At 35.8% G+C, this 25,087-nt stretch overlaps 1 protein-coding gene across 7 annotated transcripts in view; it reads left to right on the top strand.

Moving 5' to 3' along the window:
- JAK2 (Janus kinase 2) overlaps positions 1-25,087 on the top strand; it is an 85,704-nt gene that overhangs the window by 23,955 nt on the left and 36,662 nt on the right. For 2 of the 7 annotated variants that reach the window (XM_017808225.1, XM_017808223.1), the window contains 4 exons: positions 13,328-13,469; positions 14,540-14,646; positions 17,749-17,999; positions 24,474-24,597. In XM_017808225.1, the coding sequence (XP_017663714.1) occupies positions 17,780-17,999; positions 24,474-24,597 (344 nt within the window). In that variant the 5' untranslated portion in view covers positions 13,328-13,469; positions 14,540-14,646; positions 17,749-17,779. Of the gene's footprint in view, positions 1-2,277; positions 2,360-4,269; positions 4,368-13,327; positions 13,470-14,539; positions 14,647-16,261; positions 16,579-17,422; positions 17,483-17,748; positions 18,000-24,473; positions 24,598-25,087 lie in introns of those variants that run through there. The other 5 variants (XM_017808224.1, XM_017808226.1, XM_017808227.1 and 2 more) reach the window with 5 other exon arrangements.

A 25,087-nucleotide genomic window follows, 5' to 3' on the forward strand; every position in this document is an offset into this window, starting at 1 on the left:
TTCTGTCACTTTTAGGTATGTTTTTTGCAGGTTTCATTTATTCTACCTTCGTAAGAAAAAAGGTCTGAAAATGTCAGCAACTGGACTGTGGCCCTTGTAATTTTAATGCTCAAAAGCATTAGTGGTACTTGTAATGCTCAGAGGCATGGGCTGCCTTTGAAGTGTCTCCCAATTACTCCCTATGTTTAAAGAGGAAGTAATGACCTAAATCCTTGATTTAAAAGTCCTAGTCACTGACCCCTGAGGCTCAGTAATGTGATCAAATCCTCTTCCACCAGCTTTTTCCAGCCCACTAAGGGCATAAGTAAATGTTGCTTGGAGGGTGAGTGAAGTACCAAAGAAATATTTGATAAGGATTAAAATAATAATTTCTCCTTGCCTCCAGAACAGGAAAGGGGTGAACGAGGAATAGGGGAATGGGACCCACCCAACCACCTCTGGTATATTTTTAATAGCTGCTATTCCTGCTTCTTATTTCTGCTTACATGTAGCTATGATTTGGACACCATGCGAATGAGTTTGTTACCTTGTAGTATGGGATGTGATCTTTTCTGTGTGCTCTGCAGTGTCTGATTTTTAGCCTGGGAATGCTGGGCAGACTCACAGAACCCAAGGGAATTGGGAAAGGAGGCTCTTTGATGGGGAGTGACATAGAATTGGTTTACTTGGGTGAGTTTGGGACCTCATTAGGAGAGACCATATTTGACGGAGATAGGAGGGGAATGGAAGAGTCCTGTATACTTTTTTGTACAAGACAATTTAGAGGTACAGGAGATAAAGCAGGACAAATATCTACCCTTTTTCTAGTTTTCTTGATTTCTTTCCCTGGTATAACTCAGTGTGCTGTCTCCATCTTCTACTTGTACCGAGGCTCCTGCTTTTATTTTAGTTCTTTTCCTGCCATGGAGTATCCCATCCCATGGAGTCTGGTGTCTCTCACAGCCTCCTTGCAAATAATCCACGAGAAGGCATTTTCTTCTCCGGAGTAGTTAAAACTTCTTCCCAAGTTTTCATTTATATTCAGTTATGTTTCCAAAGGTTAATACAGAATGCTTTGGCAGAACTTGATTGTGGAAGGATGCCTTCATTTCCTTCCTCTTTTTAGATTTTTCTAGGAATCAAATGGCATCCACACTTTTGCTCATGTTCACTAGTTACTACCTGTTTTCCCGTGCCTACCAAGATCAAGCATGTTCCAACCTGCTAGTTTCTTTCATTTGCGTATGCAGAATCATTGGTTTCACCCTGTGTGTATTAAGGTTATGCCTGCGTATAAATCCACTACTTTTTAATTAGTTTTAAACAACTTAAATTAGTTTTTAATTAAGTTTAAACAAGGTAGACTAAGTGCCAAGTTACTGAGGTCGTTTCAGCCAAAATTCAAACCTGGTTCTATACCCAGTTGTGGATGAGAGAGGAGTGGAGAATTTCTCTTTATTAGAAAAGCTTAGTTGGGAGAAGGAATGGGGATGAGGAAAGAGGAAAAGCAGCTGTCGTTTGAGATGTTTGGGCTCAGACTTGGCGTATTACTCTGTGCTTTTGACCTAGTAATACATTCCAAACTTGAGGACTATTCTAGCAACATCCAGGTTTTCGAGCAGCGGATTCTCACATTTTTATAGAAGATCTCACGTTCTGCTGTAACTGTCAGTTTCTGATACATGTTATTCTGTTTTCTTTTCTTGATTCTCTCTGTCTCTTTTTTTTTTTTCCTCAGTGATTTTCTTATTTCACTTGTTGCCCACTCTTTTTCTTCTTTCTGGTGGAGACTGTGTACAATGTATAAAGTGGTCTCAGATCTTCAGTCTGACTCAACTGCATACATTGCTTAACAGGACATAGTCTGAGAGGGGAGTAGGTTGGTTTTAGGAAATTTTCACATCAGGTGGAATGGTATCCTTCATCAGAGGATGCATCCTTCCATTACGCTGTCTCACTGTCAACAAAAGCCTGTGTCTGGTGAAAAGAAGCGCAAGGGAAGACTCTGTGATGCTTTACCATTTCTTAGGTTATTTTGATTTTAGAGAGTCTCTGACATGCTTTGTCAATTATGATAGTCATCTGACTACCTTAACTTCTTTTCTCAAAAAGAATCCGCTGTATTCCTTCGTGCAATTTTGACTGTCTGTCTGAAGTGACTGGCAGAATCTGTCCCAGCCTACACACTATCCTTAGATGTGGTCATGATGACGTGTGCTGCTTATGCCAGTAGGTTAATGAGGTCAAGTGTTAAATGGTGATATTGTCTATGAAGAGTTTTCAGGGGGATGGGAAACATCTGCCAAATGAGATAAACTTCACTTCTTTTAGAACCTATCAGCCCTGAATGGGGATGGAAGAGTAACAAGAGACTGTTTCTGTGAGTTTATTTACTGCTCGGAATAGTGCAGAGGGCATTAAGTCCTACATAGTAATGGCATTTAGCCTGTCGTAGTACCACAGAGTCGCTAAGAGTCTGGTTTCTGTTGCAGGCATGAGGCATATCTTGGTCACCTATTAGGTACTGAACAGTACACCCACAGCCTTTCGTAGAGATGTTCACAGGAGTCTCACATTTATTACCTAATTATCGCTTTACCGAATGCTAAAGAGTAGTTGAGAATGGACGTCCTAAACACTTTGCAGAATCACTGTGTTGTGTTACTTCAAGAGGTGTTAAATATGTTGTTGTATGACATCTATGTCTTTCCCTCAATGCTTTTTTTCCTGTGGTATGATTTGATTTCTTTCTTATTCACAGTTTTGTGTTGAACTCTGTGTGTTCAGGAGAGTTTCTTTCTCTTTCCCCTCCCTGAGGTTTTCTCTATATACTACAACTGAAACATGAAACTGAGACACTGGGGAGTGTTATAGTAAGGGTTGAATTTTAAAATTGGGGTTTTTTTTGCCCGTTTAAGCACTTTGGAGAGTTAAACAGCATTTTCTTCATCGTTTTACTTTATTTTTCAAATATTTACCTTCCTTGAAAGGAATTGTGAGATAGATCTTTCTTTACGAGATATTTTGCGAAACAAAGAATTGTGTTGATATCTAGGCTACCAGTGTTTCACAGCATGAATTTAGGGAAATGGTTTAGGCTCTTGTACTTAGGAAAGGTGACAGTGTTTTATGCAAAGCACCCTAGTACTGAAGTGCAACAGGAACTGAAAATATTAAGATTACTATGCATCATTGCAGAGTTGTGCAAATAGGTAAAAATTGTCTAGAATAGTGGAAATGATCCGATGGCAATGAGGCCAAGTTTGTCACTGACAGAAGCATACTCTGTCTTTTGCAGCAAAGCTGCATTGTGGGGTTTTGTTTGTAAACAAATTTAATACTAAAGAATGCTATCAGTAATCTAAAAAATTAAGGCTGTGGTCTGACTTCTTCTGTTATTTGGTGATGGTTTTTCACATTTTCTTTTTGTCTGTATGCCAGTCAGAGGGTTGTAATTGCTCTATGACCTTATTTGCTTTAAGAAAAGGAAACTTAATTCAGTTATTATTTGATGAATTGGCAGACAGGAATCATGATGTTTAGTTTGGGTAAAAGTGTGAGTGGACTGTTTCTTGCATGTACTAGTGGTCAAACCCTTTACTAAGTACCAATTAAGAAAAAAAATGTATTTAGAAGATTGCTTACTGGTAGGTGAGTAGATGTGGCAAATCCTTATGGGCAGGAGAGGGATCTCCATTTATAGATACTGGAATGCCTGGTCAGAAGTGGTCTGTTCAGACATTGAAAATCCTAAGCAGAAATTAGTAATTGTATTTTGTTAGCTAATTGTAATATATATTTAACAAATCCAAGAACTACTAGTATTTACAGTAATTTGTGGTTTGTTTAGGAGCTTAAAGCTTGCATAAAGAGAGGAGAGACTATGATCAGTTTATACTTCAAGTTCATTTCAGTGGGTCTCAGCAATTTGCTAGTACCTAAAAATATATGCACAAAAACCTATTTCTTAGAACACCTAGTTCAGATGGTTACGTCTTACTCAGTATACTTTGCAAGTTACAGAAAAACTTGCCTGTAATATACTATATTGCACTTGTATTCTAGACTTAGCTCCAGCTTCTCTAATTGATTGCATTCAATGAAATAAAAAATGTCAAAGAGTCTGTAGTATCTTTAACAGGCATTTTTTGGAGGATGCTAGCTCGGTTTTTCATTGCATCATGATCATAGCTTGCTTTTGTCATCTTTTCATTAGCCACATTCTGATTTGCCTTGGGAAGTGGTTCATGAGGTCCATGATTCTTTGCAACAGCTTGTTCCAAACCCGGCAGACAGATCTGAAATTCTTATTTTGTCAGAGCTGAAGTGAAGCTGCAAATAAGTATGCATAATATGCTGAAGAATTCTGTAGAAAACTGAAGTGGCTGGTAAGTCTGAGATTGATCTAGAAAAAGCCCTTCTTGTTCTGTTATTTAGAGAATAGTATCCTACATTTCGAACAGATCACCTTAGGTAGATTCAAATTCCTATACCACTTTTAGGCAAGATTGAAACATCATGATTGCGGAGTTGGTGTGGGGTCTTGAAGGGAGAACTGATGTGTCTTGGTTCACATTACTGAGTGGATACATCTGCAGAACTTTTGAGTGAGTTCCCACTACAAGAAAGACATTGAAAAATGGGTGAAAGCCCTAGTCTTCAGGGCTCAGAGGCAAAACTTGTGTTGGAATTTGATTTATGTACTGAGAAACTCGAGTGTTTTAAGGTTTTCTTCTAGTTTTCTGTCATCAGAGAGACTTTTAAGAAGAGTGAAATAATTGTCTAGTGGAAATTTTGTAATGTAAGTTTTTTATAAACAACTTATCAGTTGTTAAATACTGTTATGTTTATCTTTATTTTATATTGCCTTTTCATAAAGGAACTGATAATAGCACAGTTTGTAGCAGTACATTTTGAAATCCAGAAAAGAACACTGTATCTTCTTATCTGATCTTCTATATATCATAGACCAGTTAGTTACATTTTGGTTTTCTTCCTCCACCAAGTTCAGTAACACAGGTTTATCTAAAGCGGATTTTGCAACAGTGCATCTGTTCTTCATGTTTTAAAGTCAGAAAATACAGAATCTACTTCTTTGACTGTTTGGTTCAGTAATGTGATATTCTTGTTTCTGAGAGAGAGAGAAAAAAAATGTTGTATATTAATAGCTATTTATTCTAAAGCTATTGTATACCCTATTTAAATAATTAATTTTCCATTATGATTTTTATTTCTTGAATCTGTATCAGAGAGTCCGCTTAAGCTTTTTAGTTTATTGGGGCACAATTTTCATACTCTTGCCTTATGCAATTTTCTTATGGTGTTTCAGGATATAGTATCAAGAATCATGAAAAAGCTTTGTGTCATTCTTATCTCAGAACTTGGGGTAAAAAGCAATATGAATATAGGGAGCTCTAAGTTTATCCTACTTTGGAATACTTTCTTTCGCTTTAGAAGTAAAGTGTACAATTGAATGCTTAATCATACTCAAAACAGAGTTCTGTAAATACACATGATGATAATTTGACTTTTTTCCAGTGTGGGAGGGAAGCGCAGGTCTCTTGGTTTTTTAAAATGTACAAGAGAACACAGACTGTTTTAAATGTTACATCGTGGAGATATGTTTGTCTTAACTAAAAGTTTCTTTCTCCTTGTCGCTTTTATTGGAGTTTTGCAGAATCTCTGCTAGTGGTATATTTTTTGATGAACCTTTGTTTACTTTCAGAGCCCTGAGTTTTATGGCCTCCATTTTTTTCTGACTGTCTGTGTTTATAGAGATAACATGATCTTGGCAAAGCATGTAGTGCAGTATCTTTGCAAAAGCTAGCTGGTATTGCAGATAGGAAACAAGTGGAGAACTCTCAGGCCATTGATGATTAAGGAAACTAAGTAAACTATCAAGCAAGTACATTTTCCTGAATTATACAGATAAAACATCAACACTGGTGTTGTAAATTATTCAACAATATGAAGCATTAACATAGGGTTTAGAAAAGGCATGCATTCCTTTTGTAAAAATGCTTCAACCTCTCTACCGAAGAATAACAAGAAACCACAATATTTATATATGTTCTAATTGAACTCTAAATCATTATTTTGTAGGCTTGTGAATGCATTTATATAGTCTTGGTTTTTAGAGTATTACTATTTAATTAAACCTTTGTTTACAGAAATCATTTGATTTCAAATGTTTCTGTGACAGTGTCTCACAAGATTGTGGCTTTTATGTCTCAGAGGGTCTTTTTTGTGTTTTGTTGTATTGCATTATGTGACCATATTGCCCTGACTCTATAAGGATTTATAAATGTGATTTAGTTTGTGCACAATACCTATTCATAGCCTTTTTGAGTCTGTAGAAGGTGTAAGTTGTAGAGCAGGGAGGCAGGTGTTGTGCTTTTGTTTTTCTTTTTGGTTTTTTGTTTGGTTGGGTTTTGTTCTTTTTTTGGGGGATGGTGAGATGGTGGTGTTTTTAAGGTAGTTTTTTTATTAGCTGGATTAGAGCTTCAGGCTCGAATCTCACACAGTTTTTTAGCTTCTTCCGCAAAAGCTTCTTCTACCAAAGAAAACTCAGATAAATATGTAAGACGTTTTATAGAGATTACATTGTATAGAATTACATTTTCTACAAACAAAGGTAATTCAAAGTTAAGCACTTGTAAATAATATTAGTGTTCCAGGTTCCTGTAACTGATTTGTGATTGTAAAGAGCTAGGTTTCCTCTACAAAACTTTAAGCACTTTTCCAAAGGCAAGCAGGAAGGAGGGGAATGACACCAAAATCCCCTAGAAAACCCTGCACCATAAGGAGGGAATTTGTACATAAAATATGCATCAGATCTGACCTTTTGATTATACAGTTTCTAAACTGAAGCTACCTTGAAAAAGCAGAGTAGGCTGAAGGATGAAGAAAGTATTTCTGGAGAGTCCAGAGGAGATACTGACATCTACTGCTCTTAGCTGTTCAGAAGAATTTGCTGATTCACTCTGACTTAAATGTTATCCTGTTTACATGCTAACAGTTATTTCTGCAAAGAGCTAATTTGTTGAAGCACGTTTTCTGATTCTCCTCAGATAGTGTAAAAGCCGGGATAGAAGACTTCCTTCATCCAGATGTTTTCCCATTTTTGATGGCTCTGTCTCAGATTTACTAGACTTGCTCTTCCCCATATTTTTCACAGAACAAATGTTACAGGAAACAAGATCACGTGTGTTTTATCATGCAGCATATTATGCAATTTTCTTGTCCAAGACTACTTTACCCTTTGCTTCTGTCAGGTGGTGAAAACTTGGAAAGAAACCAAAGAACTCACAAAAGTGGAAACAGTATATTATACAAATACAATACTGTGAAGAACATAGTAGATCTTTTTTATTTTCTCTTTTAGTAGACGTAAGAGCTGTTTGGGATTGTGATTATATTCTCCATGATACTTTACCCATGATACTTTACCCTGTATCGCAAAGTGTAAAAGTGTACTTTTAGTCTCTAAAGGTAGATATTTAGAAGTTTATCGAAGAGTGACAGTTTCAGTCATGGTGGAAACTGGACGTGCCTTTTCATCTAGAACAATAGAATAAAGAGGCATAGTGATACCGTTCTGTGCAATTATTTCTCACATAGTGACTGCAAATTTTCTTGATCTGTCTTTGAGGTTTAAGTAACAGTTTTTTCTTAAGCTGTTCTAATACTTGGCTAGTAATCAGGGTCTTTCTATATATACTTCATTGATTCCCCACTTCTTTTGTTTAAGGTTTTTGTTTGGTGTTTGGTTTTTTTTTATGTTGCTATATTCAATCTGTGTTGGAAGAGAAAAGCCATAAAATGAAAGTCACTTAAACCATGAAGGAGAAAGGAGGTTTTTAAACATTTTTTAATACTTCTTGTCTTTATATTCTCCCTTCCTCCTTTTGTGTACCTCCTGCTTGCCTACAGGAGACTTCCTGGGGTTACTGCCCTTTCACCCTGCCCCATAATCTTCTGCTGCTGTTTTACAGTAAAATTCTAGCTCTTCAGTCCTCTTGAGTGTCTGCACAGTGTAAACACATTTGACAGTTACTGCAGTAGTTTTACGAAGCTCTGAGGCGGGAAGTTGCCAGACTGGGGAAGTGAGATAAGAGTGCAAGAAAAGAGAGACAATGGAATTAAGGAGGAAAGTCCAAAAGAGTTAAAATTTTTAAAATCCAGGTCTTTGAAAAAGCTTCCTCAACAAATGCAAGCTGGGCCATTTATCTGAATAGCCAATGGCAGCTGGAAAGAGTTATGACTGGTTTTCCTCACAGAAATGTTTGCTGAGAGAAATCCTTTGCCTTCTGTGAAGGAAGAGAACCTTGTATTTTATGCCAGTATATAACTCTAATTGATGAAACTCTTGCATTGTTATTTGCCTAGAAGGTACCTTTTTTATAGGCTCAGAACTCCAGAGCACATCTGCAGTTGGAGGGGATTAAAAACTTTGTCAAAAGTCTGACATCCTTCAGAGGTACCACACTACAGCAAGTAGTGGGTCTTGGCTGTTCTCGTTCTTCCATAGTTAAGCTGTTGAGAACTGACGTTTAACTGAGAAATCCCTGCCTGCCACAGGAGAAAGGACAGAAGGCTGAGAAGAGTAACAGTTTTGAAATATTTGTGATACAGCTGGTGTCTGCTGGGCCACTCTGATAAACTGGCATCTCTTTTGCAACTGTTGATGCTATTCTTTGGCCCTGCAGAATTGTAGCAACAAGTGTTAGTTCATGTTTTGACAAATCGCTCTTCAATTATGCGAATTGCATTTGGAAAAGAATTTCTTCCTTCAAAAGTGTTTTCCAGCATTACTTCCCCACTGTTTCAATCTTGCAATGTTTAAGAAAGACAAGTAATTTGACAGACAACTTCACTGCTGTTGCTGTTGTACTTTTTTGTTTTGTTTGCACTTTAAATATTTGTTTTAACTTGTGAGTATAGCTGTAACTGTCTTAAGTATTCTCTAGAGGTCATTGGAGGGTTTTTATCTACCTGGTATTTTTAATAAAAATGTCTTTTAATAGAAAAATACTTTTTTCTGTTTCAGTGGTGTCAGAATATTTTTTTCCGCGTTGAAATGTTATTTTTTTGTTTAACCTTTTTTAATTGTCTCCTGATTTTTTGGAAATGCACTGGTAGTCATTTTTACATAGAAACAAGTGCTTTAGTTGTTCAGTATAGGACAGTGGTTTGCTAGTGTTTTTTAAACAAAAGCCACAGAATGAGGCAGAATGAGACAGAATGAGACTAGTGGCAAGGAATATTCCTTTTTATTTTGAACTAATTTGCTCTGTGCACACAGGAGCATTGGCAATTCCTATTTTATGTCTTTCTGAAAGAAATCAAAAGATCAATTAAGGAAGACCTAGGCACCACTAATTAACACATATTTCATGATCTGAAGCTATTAAGCTGAATTCAGTACAGTTAACAAAACAAAGTCTAGTATGTTGTGGCATACTTGTGAAAATATCACTTAGTCCTAATTTTGCTGTTGTCATCTCTTATTCATGACTTAAGAAAAATTTGAGAGATGCGTAAGGGAATAATGATGACTTGGTGACATTTTTCACACGCTTCATGCAAAAGGTCTTTCTGACCCATTATGGTTACTTTTTCTGTATCTTCTGTGCACATAAAGCTGTGCAGATAATGGTGGCTCTGAATGGATTGAGGATCCTCAGATGCCACTGTTTTGGGACATAATCTGTGCCAAAATGACTGGGCAAGCTTTTGAATTGCTTGGAAATTTTCTGATGGAATAGTCTTTTGCTGATATTTATCAGCATGGTGAAAGTGAATTTTTTTGCAGATAGGGACCAATTTTTGTCAAAGTTATGATGGAACATAAGCAGAGCTGTTGCTTGGGGGCAGGTATTTGATTTGATTACTTTTCTGGTAGCTCACCTACTCAGCAGATTACTGTGGTGCTGAGGCTTCTGCCATGATTTGCTCACTCTGCTTTTCCGACAGCAGCCACAGGTAGTTTTCTTCCTGCTGCAGTAAGCTAGAGCATTGACTTGATTCTGTTGTGAAGAATTTGGAAATCACAATTTTTAAATTTCTAATCAGGATTGAAAGATTAAAATCCTCGTATTAACAGCTTCTATCCACTTAGTCCCTCTGTGTCATGCAAGCGCACCAGGCCAGGATCATTACTCTTTCCTCATGCAGAAGTTCATGGACTGTTGCTGAATTGCAGATACAAGTAGTGGTTTGCCAAGGGAAAACTGTAAGCAAATGTTATCTTTACTTCTCCACTTTTTTTTAGTGTGTTTTGCCATTGATCTGTTAGTCTGTCACCTTCCTTCTCTATTTGCGTGCTACCATGTGCATCAAATTTTGATATATTAAAAATTCTTATGTGATATCAATATACAGGTGATAATACAGGAAATTTCCTTTGGAGTTACTTAACTTTTTGCAATTGTTTCTTGTATGAGCAGTTGTTTTCTTGTGTGACTTTACCTCATGGCAGGGCAACAATAGGCAGAGCGTATTAGAAAAAAAGACCATGAAAACTGAAGTCATACTTATCCACAAAACATATTTGAATATGCTTTAAGATGATATTTTATATTTTTGTGGAAGTTGTTTTTAAAATCAGAATGAATATTACCTGGGAAAAGACAACAAAGTTTTAATGCAGAAGATGATGCACTAGATTAATTTTATGTGTGAACTTGGCACCTGTTATCTAAGCAATGGAAAAAAGTTTTCAAATTTTCCAGATTGCTTGGTATTTTAGAAGTATTGTTGAATGCTTTGATAAAGTTACTCAGGAGATTGTTTTCTCATTAATATGTGTTGGAAATATGTGAGTCTCTTGCTGTGAATTTTTTGTGAAATTCTGTACCACGTTTTGACTGAACAAACACTTCATAACATCTTGTTGGTCCATTAAATAGCACTGACATTTCTGTACAAGCTGATGTTTTAAAAATACAATACTATATTGCCTGTAAGAATAGCCTATGAATTTGGTTCATTGAATCTAGTATACGTTTGTTTTTAAAGAAACCCAACAAACCTGCATATGCAAAGCATATCAGACTCAGATAAGCAAGGATACTACATGTTGTATGCAGAACATAAATACTGTTGTTATATTTTTAAAATTTTAAAGTTCTAGAAGCATAACAAACCATGCTGAGTACATGTTATGGGAAAGTTTAGTTGTGCTCCATTTGTTCAAACCGAACTGTGAAGACTCAAATATTAAGTATACATATTAAATATAAAACAAATGCACTAGCCAAAACAACTGTAAGTGGGAAAACGACTGACTTTTTTTCTTAGTCTAAGTTTGGGTCTAGAGGTAAAAACTTTGTTTTGGTGGTCTTATAGCAAGACACTTACTCTTTGGAACCTAGTGATGTTCTACCACTACTGACTAATGTAAGACCTGTTAGCACTTTTGGTGATACTTTGCTACAATCTTAAACACCCCAATCAGAGGGAAAGAGGTCATTGGCAAGATGGTGCACTGTGAGATTGGTACAGCAACTCTGCTGCTGGAAGAATAAGTTGTGTCAGATAAGACTTATTCAGCCTGGCAGTATGTGAACCGAATAGTTTTATAAGGCCTTGATGCAGATCCTGTAAATGAGTATTTCACTACATGTGTGCTGAAGAAAAAGTTGATTCTCTCTTAAAAAAAAAAAAAAAAGGAGAGAAAGAGAGAAATATGTTACTATAACCACCCTGAACCTGTTCAGCTTGGTTTTCATCTCTGAGTTTCCATGCTTCTTATCCAGAGCTATAAACTGCTCTTTCATAAGCAAGCAATCATTTTTGTTTGTCATATGAAGAATAGACTTGATATTAGGCTGCTTTATCAATTTTTTGCATTTGAAATGCAAACTGCAGTGTCACTGAGCTTATTCAAAATATTGCAACCCTTATTCTACTGGAATAGGGTAAAACTACGTGGAAAACTACGTAGTTTAACACAGGTAAATATTCATGCAGTTTTTCTCGAAGAAGCCTGACTGGGAATTATGAATGCAAGGCAGTTCTGAGCATGGAACAGTACTTTTAAAATAGAAAATAATTTAGAATACTCACAGTGCCTCTTGATCTGAAACCTGCATGAACAGGTGGTGGGTCTCTCCTTCATTTGAATCCGGTGCTCTCAGATCAGTGTGTGTGGAATGTGTGCTCACTAGGTCAGTGATAGGCGACTCTGCCTCAAACAACCCTCCCTCTCTCCCTCTGGCACTTCCAGCAGAGGTCTGGAAAACTTGCATTGACTGTATAGGACTTTGGATCAGATCCTGGTATGATCTGAAGCACCTGGAGGTGCATATGAAATATATAGCCGTCCAAGAAAGGCAAAACTTCTTATCTCTAAAGCTAGTATTGCAAGGGCAGAAACACTAATCATTGCCATTCACTCCGACTTCTGTGGGGAAAGAAGCTGAATTTACTACTAATTGAAATGGGTTCTTTTTTGGGGGGGGGACAGGGAGTGTGTGTGATGTTTGTGACAGACTCAGTAGACACAACACTGAGGAAGCTGAATGTCTTCAGTTCAGGGAATTACCTGTCTGAAGAGTCATCAAACAAAACTTGCAGAGTACTCCCATTCTGAATTCTGCCTCCTTTGAACTTCCATTGTATTTTTCCCCCTTTATTCAGTTTTAAAATGAATTTTTGCCTCTCTGTCAGGCCCTTTCTTGTGTGGGAGGGTTACAAAGGGAATCTTTCTTTTTTCATTGCTGCAGGAAGCTGCTGTTGTACTTAAGTGCTTTCAAATGGAGTTTCCTGCAACCACAGAAATGTTGTGCAAAGAGAGCAAGGGTGGGTGTGCCCTTGTCCTTCCTGCGACAAGACAGTTGGTCTTAACTTCCATACAAATTGAAATGAGTGCTTGTTGTCAGTTTTCAAACAGAATTAATTGTTCTGGTTAAAGGGAGTGCTACTAGGTGAAGTGAACATACCATATCTGTTTTTGTGATTACGTTTCCTTTTTCATTTCTATTTTCTTCGTGTAATGCCATATACAGTTTCTTAAACTGATGCTGTATTCACAGAAAAGAAAAACATGGTTAGAGCAAAAAAAATTGGTAAATACATATATAGTCAAGTTTCTGATTTACACAGCACTTTCTTGCTAGAACTGAGAAGCAGTATCAGTATCAAAAATATATTTTTAGATTTTTTTTTACTGTGTATTTAAAAAAGCCTGAATTTAAAAAGTTCTTGTCAGACAGGAATCTCTGCAAATAAAATAGGAGTGGATCATTATCTGTATCTAAACACAGATTTGAATTCTTCATTAATGATGCATTATATATTGCTTACAGCCATTAACCTTTTTTTAAATATTCTGTTTTTATTGCAGATACATTATGTCCCACCACTGCTTATGTGCCTGCTTTGTCTGACTTTCTGTGGATTCCAGCAGCGAGTGGCTTGTGACATGCTTATTTAAAGGGCTTCATCACTCCCATGTTTAATACAGAGATTTCTCTAGTGATAAAAAGGTAATTAACTGTTGGAAATTTATCTACAGTGAGAGAACACATTCATCTTTGAACCTCTGAAGCCTAATGATCCTAGCCCTGAAGGTTTCCCTAAAACACCTCCCTACTGCCTCAAAAAAAACCCCAAACAAACACGAAAAATTAAAACAAAAAAAAAAAAAACCCTAAATTGAAAACATATTCTGAATGGGGCAGTGAATGAATGCTGCATATTATTAAATTGCGAGACTTTTGTATGTTCTCCACATTTTAGTGAAATTTCTTCCATAAGTCATTGTTTTCAGTCTCCTTAATTAATTTCTTGCTGGTCAGTTTACAAAGAACCGTATGAATTAGTGCAGCCAAGGGTACCTGGTAAAAATTATTGTCAGGTGCATTGGAGGTACAGACAGCAACAGAGTGTATGTAAACAGCTTACATTGTAGATGCTGGTGATTGTGGTTAGAGCAATATGGGGAATGATTAATCTTATCCTGTAAAAGCTGTGGCTTGAAATATTATCCAGATTAGGAATATTAAAATAATCCTGTTGGTTCAAATCATCTGTTCATCAGTGCCAGAATCAGATCTTTTATACTTAGTAGCTTTGATCTTCAAAACAAGATCTTTATATCCCTGATTCTGTTACCCATTCTTGTTATATGGATGATTGGATAGGCCATTTTTCTTTTTCACTTCTTGATTATGTCAAACATCCACTTTAAGATGTGTGTGGACTTGGTACTTTTTGGCAAACAAATACTTTTGTGGTGCTGAGTAACTTATCTACAAAAGACCCATTCTGGATATATTAAATCCTTTTTATTCAGCTGTGAGGATTATTTACATTTACATTCTTTACTCAAACACAGAAATTCTTTTGAATTACAGTATGATAACAAACCTGTATACCCTAGAAAGTAATACTCAAAGGTGTTCTGCAAACAGGTACATTAGTGTCTCCCAGTATGTTTAGTCTCAAGTTGCTCAACTTTTACAATAGTCAGAAGACTAGGTCATATTTTAAATATTCTGGATCAACAGCAATTAATTTTTTTGCCATGTTTAATGCTTCTGTTGTGCTAATACAGGGATCTCTGGATGGAGCAAAGCAGGGAAGACTAACTGTGTTCAACTGGAGACTTGTTTGCTAAGAAATACATGTGAAAGCAGTTTTCTTTTGTTTTTCACACCATTGGTGAGTGGTGACCATGTGTTTCAGTTACTTTGCATGTAACGCCCTGTCCATGTAACTGATTGTTATATGTATAAGATAGAGGCCATGAAAATGTGTTTTCTGTTTTTCAGCAAATAAACTGATGTAAGAATATTTCTTGCTTTCACCTCTTTTGTCTGCACTTGGACAGAAAAGACAAATTTGAAACTTGAAAATTATTTAATTTGAAGTGGTGATGCAATTGCACAAATAGTATCTCTTGAGATTTTTTCACATAGTTACATAGAACCTTTGAAATTAGTGCAACAAAAAAACCTGAGTGGAATACTCTGTTACAGTTTTTACTTTGCATTTTTTACCACATTTTATTGATATTTCTCATTCTTAGGTGTGATTAAGCAAGATTCCCTTTGTGGTTTATTGAGTTTTTTAATGTAGAAACCAAGACGGAATGATAAGGTTTTTTTGAAAGGAAAAGTATGTTTGTAAATACGCTAACTTTATGAAGAAGAGCGAGGCACAAGCATGTCTGTTTAGTTCACTTCTGAAATTGGCCAGATTTTTAGTTAGGTGTACCAACAATATTTCCATTCAGTGTTGGTTAGACATAATACGAACGAACTAACATCAAGGCATCTGTCAATCCAGGTGAAGGTTCATATCATCAGAAGGTTAATATTGGAATATTTGAGGGAAACTTCTGTAGTAATTAAAGAAGAATTCCTCTGGAGATAAAAGCTGTGAATATTTTGTAAAAGCAAGTGGTAGATCACAATCATTACATCTTTCATATTCTTGACAGAAGTAGTGAGAAGTCTTTTAAATATTATGTTTTTAGAGATGTGATGGTTATTTTCTTCTAAAAACCAAGAATTCTGTGATGAGTCAAGGGAGATACATTTTTTTCCTTAATTGAATACTTCCTTGTTACCTATGCTACCTTTGGAGCTAAAAGCACAAATCTTCTCATTTAAGGGTGGCTGACTCTATAAATGCAGCATAGGGAATCCATATCTCCCCTAGATCAGGGCCTAAGGAATGTAGTGAATGGCATTTGCATCTAGACTTTAAGATTTATATGTTTATGATACACTGTCTCTTTTTGTTGCTTAGTTTGGGAAGTAAAATTCTGCATTTTTCTTTTGGTGAGGGTGTATTTTTTTCTTTTTTCTTTACCCCAGAATTACCATCACGGTAAAATGGCTTTATCTTCTGTATGTGTTCTATCACATAACTCGTGAAGTTAATGTTTTTCTTTTTTAAGGTATTTAGCCTTCTTTTCCCTGCTGTTATAACTGTTGATTTCTGTAGCACACGTCATGTTTAGCCCACATAAATGTATAGTCATACACTCATCCTCTTCTATGTAATTGTAGTTAGGAGCAGCAAATAATAAAAAAAAAAAAATCACCATGTTCCAAACAGCTCTTTTATGATAAAGCAACACAATTCAATATAAACAAAAGCTGTTGAAAGTTGCATTTTAAGAATGTCACTCCCATCTACCTATGTAAAACAATAAATATATTTTTGAGTTAAATAGTAGCATTTTCAAGTTCAATATCTTTATTAACTGTTCAATATCTTTGTCAGTGACATATGCACCCTTAGCAAGTTTGGGAAACACACCAAGCTGACTATTGCAGCTGATGGGCTTGAGGGAAGGTACCATCCAGAGGAACATTGACAAGCTTGAGAAGTGGGCCTGTGGGAACCTCATGAAGTCTAACAAGGCAAAGAGCACCTGGTCCTGCACCTGGGTCGGGGCAATCTCCAGTATCAATATGGGCTAGGGAATGAATGGATTGAGAGCAGCCCTTTGGATAAGGACTTGGGGATCCTGATAGATGAAAAGTGAGACGTGAGCTGGCAGTGTGCACTTGCAGCCTAAAAAGAAACCATGGCCATCAGGTCAAGGGATGCGATTCTCCTCCTCTCCTATGCTCTGCTCTTGTGAGTCTGCACTTGCACTCCTGCTTTCAGTTCTGGCGGTCATAGCATAGGAATGACATGGACCAGAGTGGAGTGAGTCCATAGAAGGCCACAAAAATGATCAGAGGGCTGACCCTTCCGTGAGGAAAGGCTGAGAGAGTTGAGGTTATTCAGCCCAAAGAGAAGGCCTCAGGGAGACCTTATTGTGGCCCAAACCATTTTATGATTCTAAAAGTCTAAAAAATCAAGTCTTTATGACTGATGTCTTGTTTAGACCTATTCTGCATTTTCAAAATATGAAATGCAGAATTCCATGTAGTAGTTACTTGGAATCAGTTTTAATAAAAGCAAACCTTATAGACTGTGATCAAAGTTTTTATGATAAGCGTGGTCTATACTGATGAAATTGTGATGGAGTCACAGAAAAGCAAAGACATTCTTTAACTGGCTTTTAGAATATGGTGTCCAATCTCTTTTTTAAACTTTTCTTTTCATTATCAAATATACTTGTGGTTATATATTGAATTATTGGTGTCTTCTTCTCTTTGATTACATTTAATAGAGAGGATTGTTAGCTTGAGTTCCTTAAGAATAGACTTAAATGATTATTCTGAAAGGAGGTGGTCTTGGAAGTCCCCCAATAGGTACAAACCAAGTCTGCTTACTTAGATTCTCATCTCAACATGTTTTCTTTTAAGTGTCAGCTTAAGAGTAAAACTCACATGAAGGGCGCTATGGCTACCCTTCTCTTCATCAGTGTCAGCTAGCTGTTATATCTTTTAAGTTCTCAGTGCAATAGTTGCGTTTAAACTGGGAGTATAATGAGCTGTACAGATGTGATTAAAGGGCTTCTTTTGCCTTTCAGGTTTAACTAGCATGTTTTAATTGGACAGATGAGCACACGCTGTCGAAAATCCAGTGAGAGGTAATAATTCTCTAGTTGGACTCCCAATTAATATTTTGTTTTCTCCTGTAATAATGTCTGTTACTCTTCATCTAGGGCTATATAGTAAATCAAAGAGAAACTTAGCTTTTAGTAAACGACTAAGTCATTCTCAGGTGTTAATTCTCAGATCTCATTAACAGGAGTTAATGTTTTTCCTGTATCAGAACAGTACTGTCATTAAATATGAGTATTATGAACTCATACAAGTACAGTTAGTCAAGAAGTACTTCTTACTTTTCTTGTAGGCAAATGCTCTGAACAGAACCAAAACGAACTATGGCTTGTCTTACAATGACAAATATGGAAAGCACAGCAACTGCTTCTGTCCACCAGAATGGTGACATCCATGGAAATACCAGTGCACCCAGTCAGACAGAACCATTGCTGCAAGTCTACCTTTATCATTCTCCTGGGAAGACAGGAGAAGATTGCCTTCAATTTCCAGCTGGAGAATATGTTGCAGAAGAGCTTTGCGCTGTTGCCTGTAAAGCCTGTGGTAAGTATATACATACCAGTTTACTTAATGAATTGGTGAAACTCAGCTTCATAGAAGAAAGTTTTTAACTATCCAGAGCTCATGAAGATAGTGGCTTTTGAATCAAAAGGCTAATTTCGCTGTTCTTTCAGAAGTAATTAGCACCAGACTGTAAAACTGTTTCCATTAGAACAGTTGTAAAACTGAATTAGGTGACTGCTATCCTTTATCAAATAATTTGAGGGTATTTATCCCTATCCTTTGCCTGGAAGTCTTCTTTCATTGGGCTGAGATATAGCTCGGATAGTTAAATCACTGCAGGAGCCTGGAAATTACTTTCTGATGCAACCCTGCAAAACAGATTGGTCCTGGAAGTAATGCATGTGTTGTGTATTATACATGCTTGATTACTTTGCAGATGGTAACTGTTCTATGACTTCTTGTGTTTGTGATTAATGATTTTCGTAATCATTTAGGAAATAAAGTCTGTAAATAGCAGGGTAGTGTATTTTAACACCTGTTGTATTTGGCATATATTGGCTAATATAAATATTAGTCTGTCAAAATGTTATTCTGTAATTGAATGCCAGTTTGATGCATGCATGCAAGAGCTCAGCCTTTTTAAAAACATTTTATTTAAAAATCAATTTTTTGAAAAATTTAATGTGTGAAGCTTTTGTAGTTTATATTTTTTTTACAGAAAACTGCCTGAACATGAAACTGAATTTCTTCCAAGTAGAAACACAAGAATAAATGAAGTGTCTTGAAATTAATTTTAAATTGACTAGTCAGTCGTGGTTCAGTTCTTGTATGTTAGCTGGTGTGTTAATTGCTGTGTAAAAAATAAATGTCACACCAAAAAAAATAAAAGTCATTGCTCTCAGCCAGAGGGAAAAAGTGGTGTTAGAGGAACCAAATGATGGTAGATATGAAATATGAAGGAGAAATTTTTCTAGAGGTTGCAGAATCAAAGACTTGTTTTCTCAAATCATGATCTTAAACCTTTTGATCTTTTCTGATCCCTCTCAAAAAATCTTAAATGGAATTTCTCTTTTAAGCTGTTTTTTAATGTCTTTACAATCAGTTTATAGAAGTGTCAGGCAGTCAAGGCCATTTGAACAAAAGTAGAAGTAATGATTCAAGAAAGCCACCAGAGCTGGTGCAAGAGAATGATAATGTGAACTTAATGTTGTACTTTACAAAATGAATAAATATGATTGTTTGCAGAAAAGCTGTAAACTTTGTTCATAATTTTTCTTTTATTCAAAGTGTGAACAAAATCTAGAAATCTGTGTTTAAAAATTAGCATGCGTAATTGAAAATAACATGAATTGAGTTTTGTTGTGTTGTAGGTAAATCAGATACCGACTACTGGAAACATTTGAAGTCTGAATTTGAATCTTGAATGTATTTTTTTGTATACAGAAAGAAAGTTAGTTGATTTGTATACTACATGGTTACTATGCTATATCAATAATTCTGCAATCAGATACTTCCCAGTGTCTTTTAAGACAGAGTATTTATCATTAGATAAAGTAATTTAAAAAACTAAACAACTTTGGACTGTACACTATAACTTACCAGAATAATACATTATACAGAAGATGAGTATTACACGGAAAAATAATTTTCTTTTAATATTCAAACTAACAATCTGTTTGTTTATTCCATTGGCTGAAAAATATGAGTAAAAAATATGTGCATCACTTGTATGTATAACCCAGATTTTTGCTGAATTCAGGTTAACAAAGTGTAGATATTTTTAAACAACACTAGATAAGTGAGTTTGTAAATCATGATTAAAGCAGTTATAATGACAAGCAAAGCACTGCTTTGGTATTAGCCAAATAAATTTATGCCATGTTCTTGAAAATCTTAATACATTAGTAGCAAAGTAAGCAGAGATAGTCACTTTAAATCTCACAAGAACAATTGAACAGCTCACTGAAAAATGTTTTGACAAAGTCAACCGGGAGCATAATATTGTTTAGCATCCTCCGTTTCTCTCATAGCTTGTCCCTAGGTGTATAAGAATCCTAAATTTCTGTAGGATGTGTTTGACTTTATTTACTGTCTGACAGGCTTTTATTCTCATGTCCTCATCCCTTTCTGTTAGGATCATTAAACTCTGGAATCTTACCTTTTTAATGGAACTAGAATCCCAAGACAGAATGAGTTTTGCAATCCTGACAGGTTTGCCGAGTTTTGGGCAGCTAGCAGTTAACAAAAGACCTTGAATTTGTTGGCTTCTGTGTTTGTTGTTTTTTTTTTTTTTTGATGTTGATATCCCAAAACTCCAGCTAGGAACCTTTTAATTCTCACTCATCTGATTTGCAAGTAAATTGGAAATTCCATGGTACTTTCTAAGAAAAATGGTGGTGTCTCTTGGAAAACCATAATATTGCAGAGAATTTTTAATTATACTAAAGTAAAAGCATTATTTCGAAACTTTTAATGTGACTAAGTGCTGACAGCATTTGCAGTCAATTAAACATTTTCAAGAGAGCAACTGTTGCATAATGTGATGATTGTGATGACCTCTTTGCTTGTATGCTTCAGAAGAGATGTCTTGCTACTAACAAGGGAATTTTAAGCGGATTTTCCCTAATGTGCTGAATTTCCAGAACTCACATGACTCTGAGTTCACATGGCTCAGAGTTATCATTCATTTTAATTAATCATTGGGGTTTTTTTTTTTTTGGTTGGAGTTTTTTGGTTTGGTTCGGTGGTTTTGTTTTGCTTCTGGTTTGGTTGTTTGTTTTTTTTTGTTTGATTGATTTAGTTTGGCTTTTTTTTTTCCTTTACATTTCCTGAATATCCACACAGAACATGCTGCCCCCTGCAGCTCCCCCGCCGTAAGTGAGGAATGAATTAAACAGAACTCTGGGCAATTCTGTTTTGCTAGAAAAGGAAATGCGTGCTTTCATTTACTATTCGGAAAGCATTTTGTTGGCAGGATAGTGACATTAAATGTGATGTCAGAGTTCAGTAAGCCTCTGGTTTGTATGAAAAATGAGAGGAATATATTATTTTAATGTAAGAAAACGGAAGCAAATTTCCATCTGGTATGTGCAGAACTTCCTAAGTTTTAAAGAGTTTACTTCCAGTTGTGTGTGAAAACTGACTAATATTCGTATTAGACTTTGAAAATTTGAGATTTTTTAAAATTGTTTTTAATCATTCAACTAATTGCTTTTATCTGTATATGTCTAATGACTTACATGCTTGAAATGACAGTTTCGTAAAACTATATCTACTATAGACTGTGCTTGGCTTTCACATTTCATAGTGGTGTCATGGCTTGTTGTGACTTACACTTTATGTTTTTTATTTTTTCTTTAAAGAAGGACATTACTTTATGAAAACCTACTGTATGGGAGAAAGAGTGCCTAATGCCAACAAAGGAGAAAATATAGAAAAACTGTATTTCCTTAGCTGCTTCAGGGTAAATGAAGTAGTGTGACTTGTCTGGATGTGAAACTCTAAAATCATAATGAGGAAAAGATCAAACTACTTTGCAAATCATTTTTTTAGTCTTGAAATAGAAGTTTGAGGAATGAGCTTACGCTGGTTTGTAGTCTTCCATATGATGTACTTGACAGACTGTAAAGGATGAAAAGACTCCTTTCTTTAGCCTTATGTACTAAATAAATTGTCAAGAGATAGTCTTTGTTTTTGTCTTTGCAGTAGTCCAGAAAATTTGACAGCCCTTGCTGGAGAAGCAAAGTGGAAAAAAGTCTGCTTAATTATGTCTGAGTCACTGTCTTCTCTCTAATTTGTCATTGACTGATTTGATAACATGGTTAGTGCAGTGCAAAAATCCAGGGGAGGCTTTTCAGTTCCTCTTGTGAATAGCTTTTATGATTTTACTTAGAAAAATACATTTCTCAGAAGTTTTCACTATTGTTGACATGTCTAGGTTTCAACAGAAGACTTTAATTCCCCACTCAAGTCTTTTTGTTTTCCTTGTTTCAGGAGAGAGCACTTAAATACTGCAGTTATTACTCACTTGAAAAGTCCCTGCAATTACATGGCCTCTTTGCTTTTGTCAGATTCCTGTGAATTATTTTCAAGACTCTAATAAAGGGATTTGCTCTATTTTTTATAATTGTTGAGCAGTAAGTGTAGCAATGAAATTGTGTAGTTCTTAAGGGGAAGGGAAAAAAAGGTGTAATTCCTTTTCGTGAAAAAAAGATCTGTATGTCTTTGAGCACTGGCACTGTATGGTGCAAGGTACCATTTGGAACTATAAATGCCAAAGTACGAGAGACGGATGAGTGCAGTTTACTTTTCATACAAAGGAGGACAACAGGGAGGATTTTTGTTGTTGTTAATATTAACATTTCTTATTGGGAATGGAGTATGAATGTCATGATCTTTGCTTAGTTAAAGTTTCAGAAAGGATTTTGCTGTGGGTCTTTTTGAGAAGCAGAGTGGTGATGGGGATGCCTGTAATGTATTTGGTGAGATACAGCAGCTTAACACTTGAATTTAAGAATATGACTTGGAAATTTTTTCTCATATGGTGTGCTTACAGGGCTTGTTAGCTGTTTGGGTATATGTGTTAGTGAGACGAGGTAAATATTCAGCATTTCCTTGAAAAGTGTGTAGCATTTGTGTAGAGGCCTGGCTAGTAATTCTCACATGCATTGCACTGTAATTGATCTGAAATTATTTGGGATACAGACACCACACAGCCTTAAAACTGCCAAGTTAATTGTAACTGCTTTATAGACAACTGATATGTAGTGTAGTGTAGTTGATCCCACTTCACACATCAAAAGAGAGCCATGTTGAGTTTTTGGGATAGGTTTCTTTTTAACTCCATAAAATATTTCTCATAATTTGGATTGATCAAATATGTTTTATTGTGCCTTAGATTTGCAACATTTAGATTTACAGTCAGGCCTTCAGTTACTAATCCCTTTGGGTTTGTTCCTGTGGAGGATTTGTTTAGTTTTGGTTTCTCTTTTGTTGTTTTACGGAATTCTTTCCACTTCTGTAGTTTCCTGTAAGTCTATGACTCCTTTCTGTAGAAAATCATGTGTTAGGACCTGCAGTTCTGGTATGTTTTGGTGAGCTTTGGTTTAAGAAAGCATCAGATGATTGGCCTATAGATTTCAGCAGTTTAATCTTCACAACTGCACAATAGAACTCTTGTCTTAGCCTTTTTACTCTACCCCTACAGAGACAAACTTATTCTGCATCAAATTTAATAAACTAGTTGTTATTTAAGAATGAAATATGTTTTGTTCTACAAGGGTATGTGGTTTTATATGTGGAGTTGATTCATTGTTTCATCTAACAGATTGTTTAACATGTAGTTTAGATGTGATGAGAGAAATTCGGGGTCTGCCCCCTTCAATAATTACCTAGATGGTGTCCAGAACAGAAAGAAATAAAGGATTTCTTTTTTCTCCTGGTTTCTTGTGGGAATTTCAATTATTTAATTCTAAGTCTTTGGTTAGGGCTGTGTGTACTTTGCCTTTTCCTATAATTCTTTTGTATCCTAATGTAATTTTAAGTTACTTTTATTGCCTTTACCTGTCTTTTTTATTATTTTTTTCCTTTTCACCCCAAAGTGTATTGCTTTAATGGAAAGTTTTCTTTAGTTATGACCTACTATAGCTTTGACACTGTAATTTTTCATCCTACTGTCTCACCTCTGCACCTGTGCCTCTTCCTGTCTTCAGAATATGTTTGTCAGTGTTTGCGGTTCATCCTTTTGTGCTGTCAATTCTCTGGCATTTAGCCTGTTTTCCAAATCTAACCCTGGCATCACATGGATGCACAACACTGCAGCATAATACAATGCTGTGGCATCTGTTGTATGTTAGCCTGTGCTTTCAGCTGGGAACCTCAGAGCCAAATTAAAATTCTGATACTGCTGAGGAGCTGATGCTCAACTGATTTCCAGAGTTTGTGATTAAGTAGGATTGCTTGTCATTAACAAAATCCTAAATTGTTGAGGGAAAAAATATTTTCCAGTTCTGTTTTATTAACAATATATGTTTGGGTTTGTTTTTAACCGAGTTACTAAAATGAAAATGGCAGGTGGTTGTCCTAGTCATGATGACTTTCTTTGTATTGCTTTGCTACTTATTTTTCATCTGTCTAAAGTCTTAAAATAAATCCCTTGATCTGATTTTGGAAAAAGTAAGAAAAAAAAGTAATTTACTGTTTCTAAACTGAGATGCTAAGAAGACATTGTATTAAATGCCATATAGAAAAAATCTTGCAATCTAACAGTGAAGTACAGGATAACAGGTGAGCACAGTCTGCAATCAGTGAACATAAAGGAAGAATGAGAAATTAAACTATCAAAAGCAGTTTGAAGGTTATGGATAATGATTGCAATGCTGTTGGCAATATTGATACCTGTTGCTGATAGCAGTAGAGCGCTGTGCCAATCTGCTAATTTTAACCGACAATAGTTTCCTAATACTTTGTGAAAACACTTTCCTATAGACATTTGTTTCTCTGTTCTTCCTTTAGGTATCATGCCAGTGTACCATAACATGTTTGCGCTCATGAGTGAAACAGATAGAATGTGGTATCCCCCAAATCACATCTTCCATGTAGATGAAGCAACTAGACTCAAGCTAATTTACCGGATAAGGTAATCTACATCAAATGTTATACAACTTTCATGGTCAAAGAAAACTATGTGAGAAAACACAACCATAAGATATTAAGTTGAACCATAGTTTCTCTAAGAAGATATGAACAGATTGTTGGTGTTATCTGGAAAAGAGATAGATAAAAGAATCAAAATTATTGGAGTGGTTTGAATAATATATTTTATCAATTTTCTGTATCCCATATATTTACCAATGTCAGATTGAAGAAGCAAACAGTAAAAAATATAAAAGTAAAAATACTATTTTTCTTAATAATGATGCATCTCATCTCCTCTGTGCTTATCTGTTTGAAATTAGTGATGGTTCCAAAATGCAGAGTAATTATTTTGTGTGGTCAGGCATGTGTCTGCAATAGAACCATTTTTCCCGACCTCATATTTGACTGTAGACATCTAAAACAATAGTCTAAGTTTTCCTTTTGTAAAACATTTTGTTTATTTACATTATATAATGTGGCCTGAGCGTTTC

The sequence above is a fragment of the Lepidothrix coronata genome, unplaced genomic scaffold (genome assembly GCF_001604755.1).
Source record: "Lepidothrix coronata isolate B3197 unplaced genomic scaffold, Lepidothrix_coronata-1.0 Scaffold22, whole genome shotgun sequence".
Classification (NCBI taxonomy): Eukaryota; Metazoa; Chordata; class Aves; order Passeriformes; family Pipridae; genus Lepidothrix; species Lepidothrix coronata.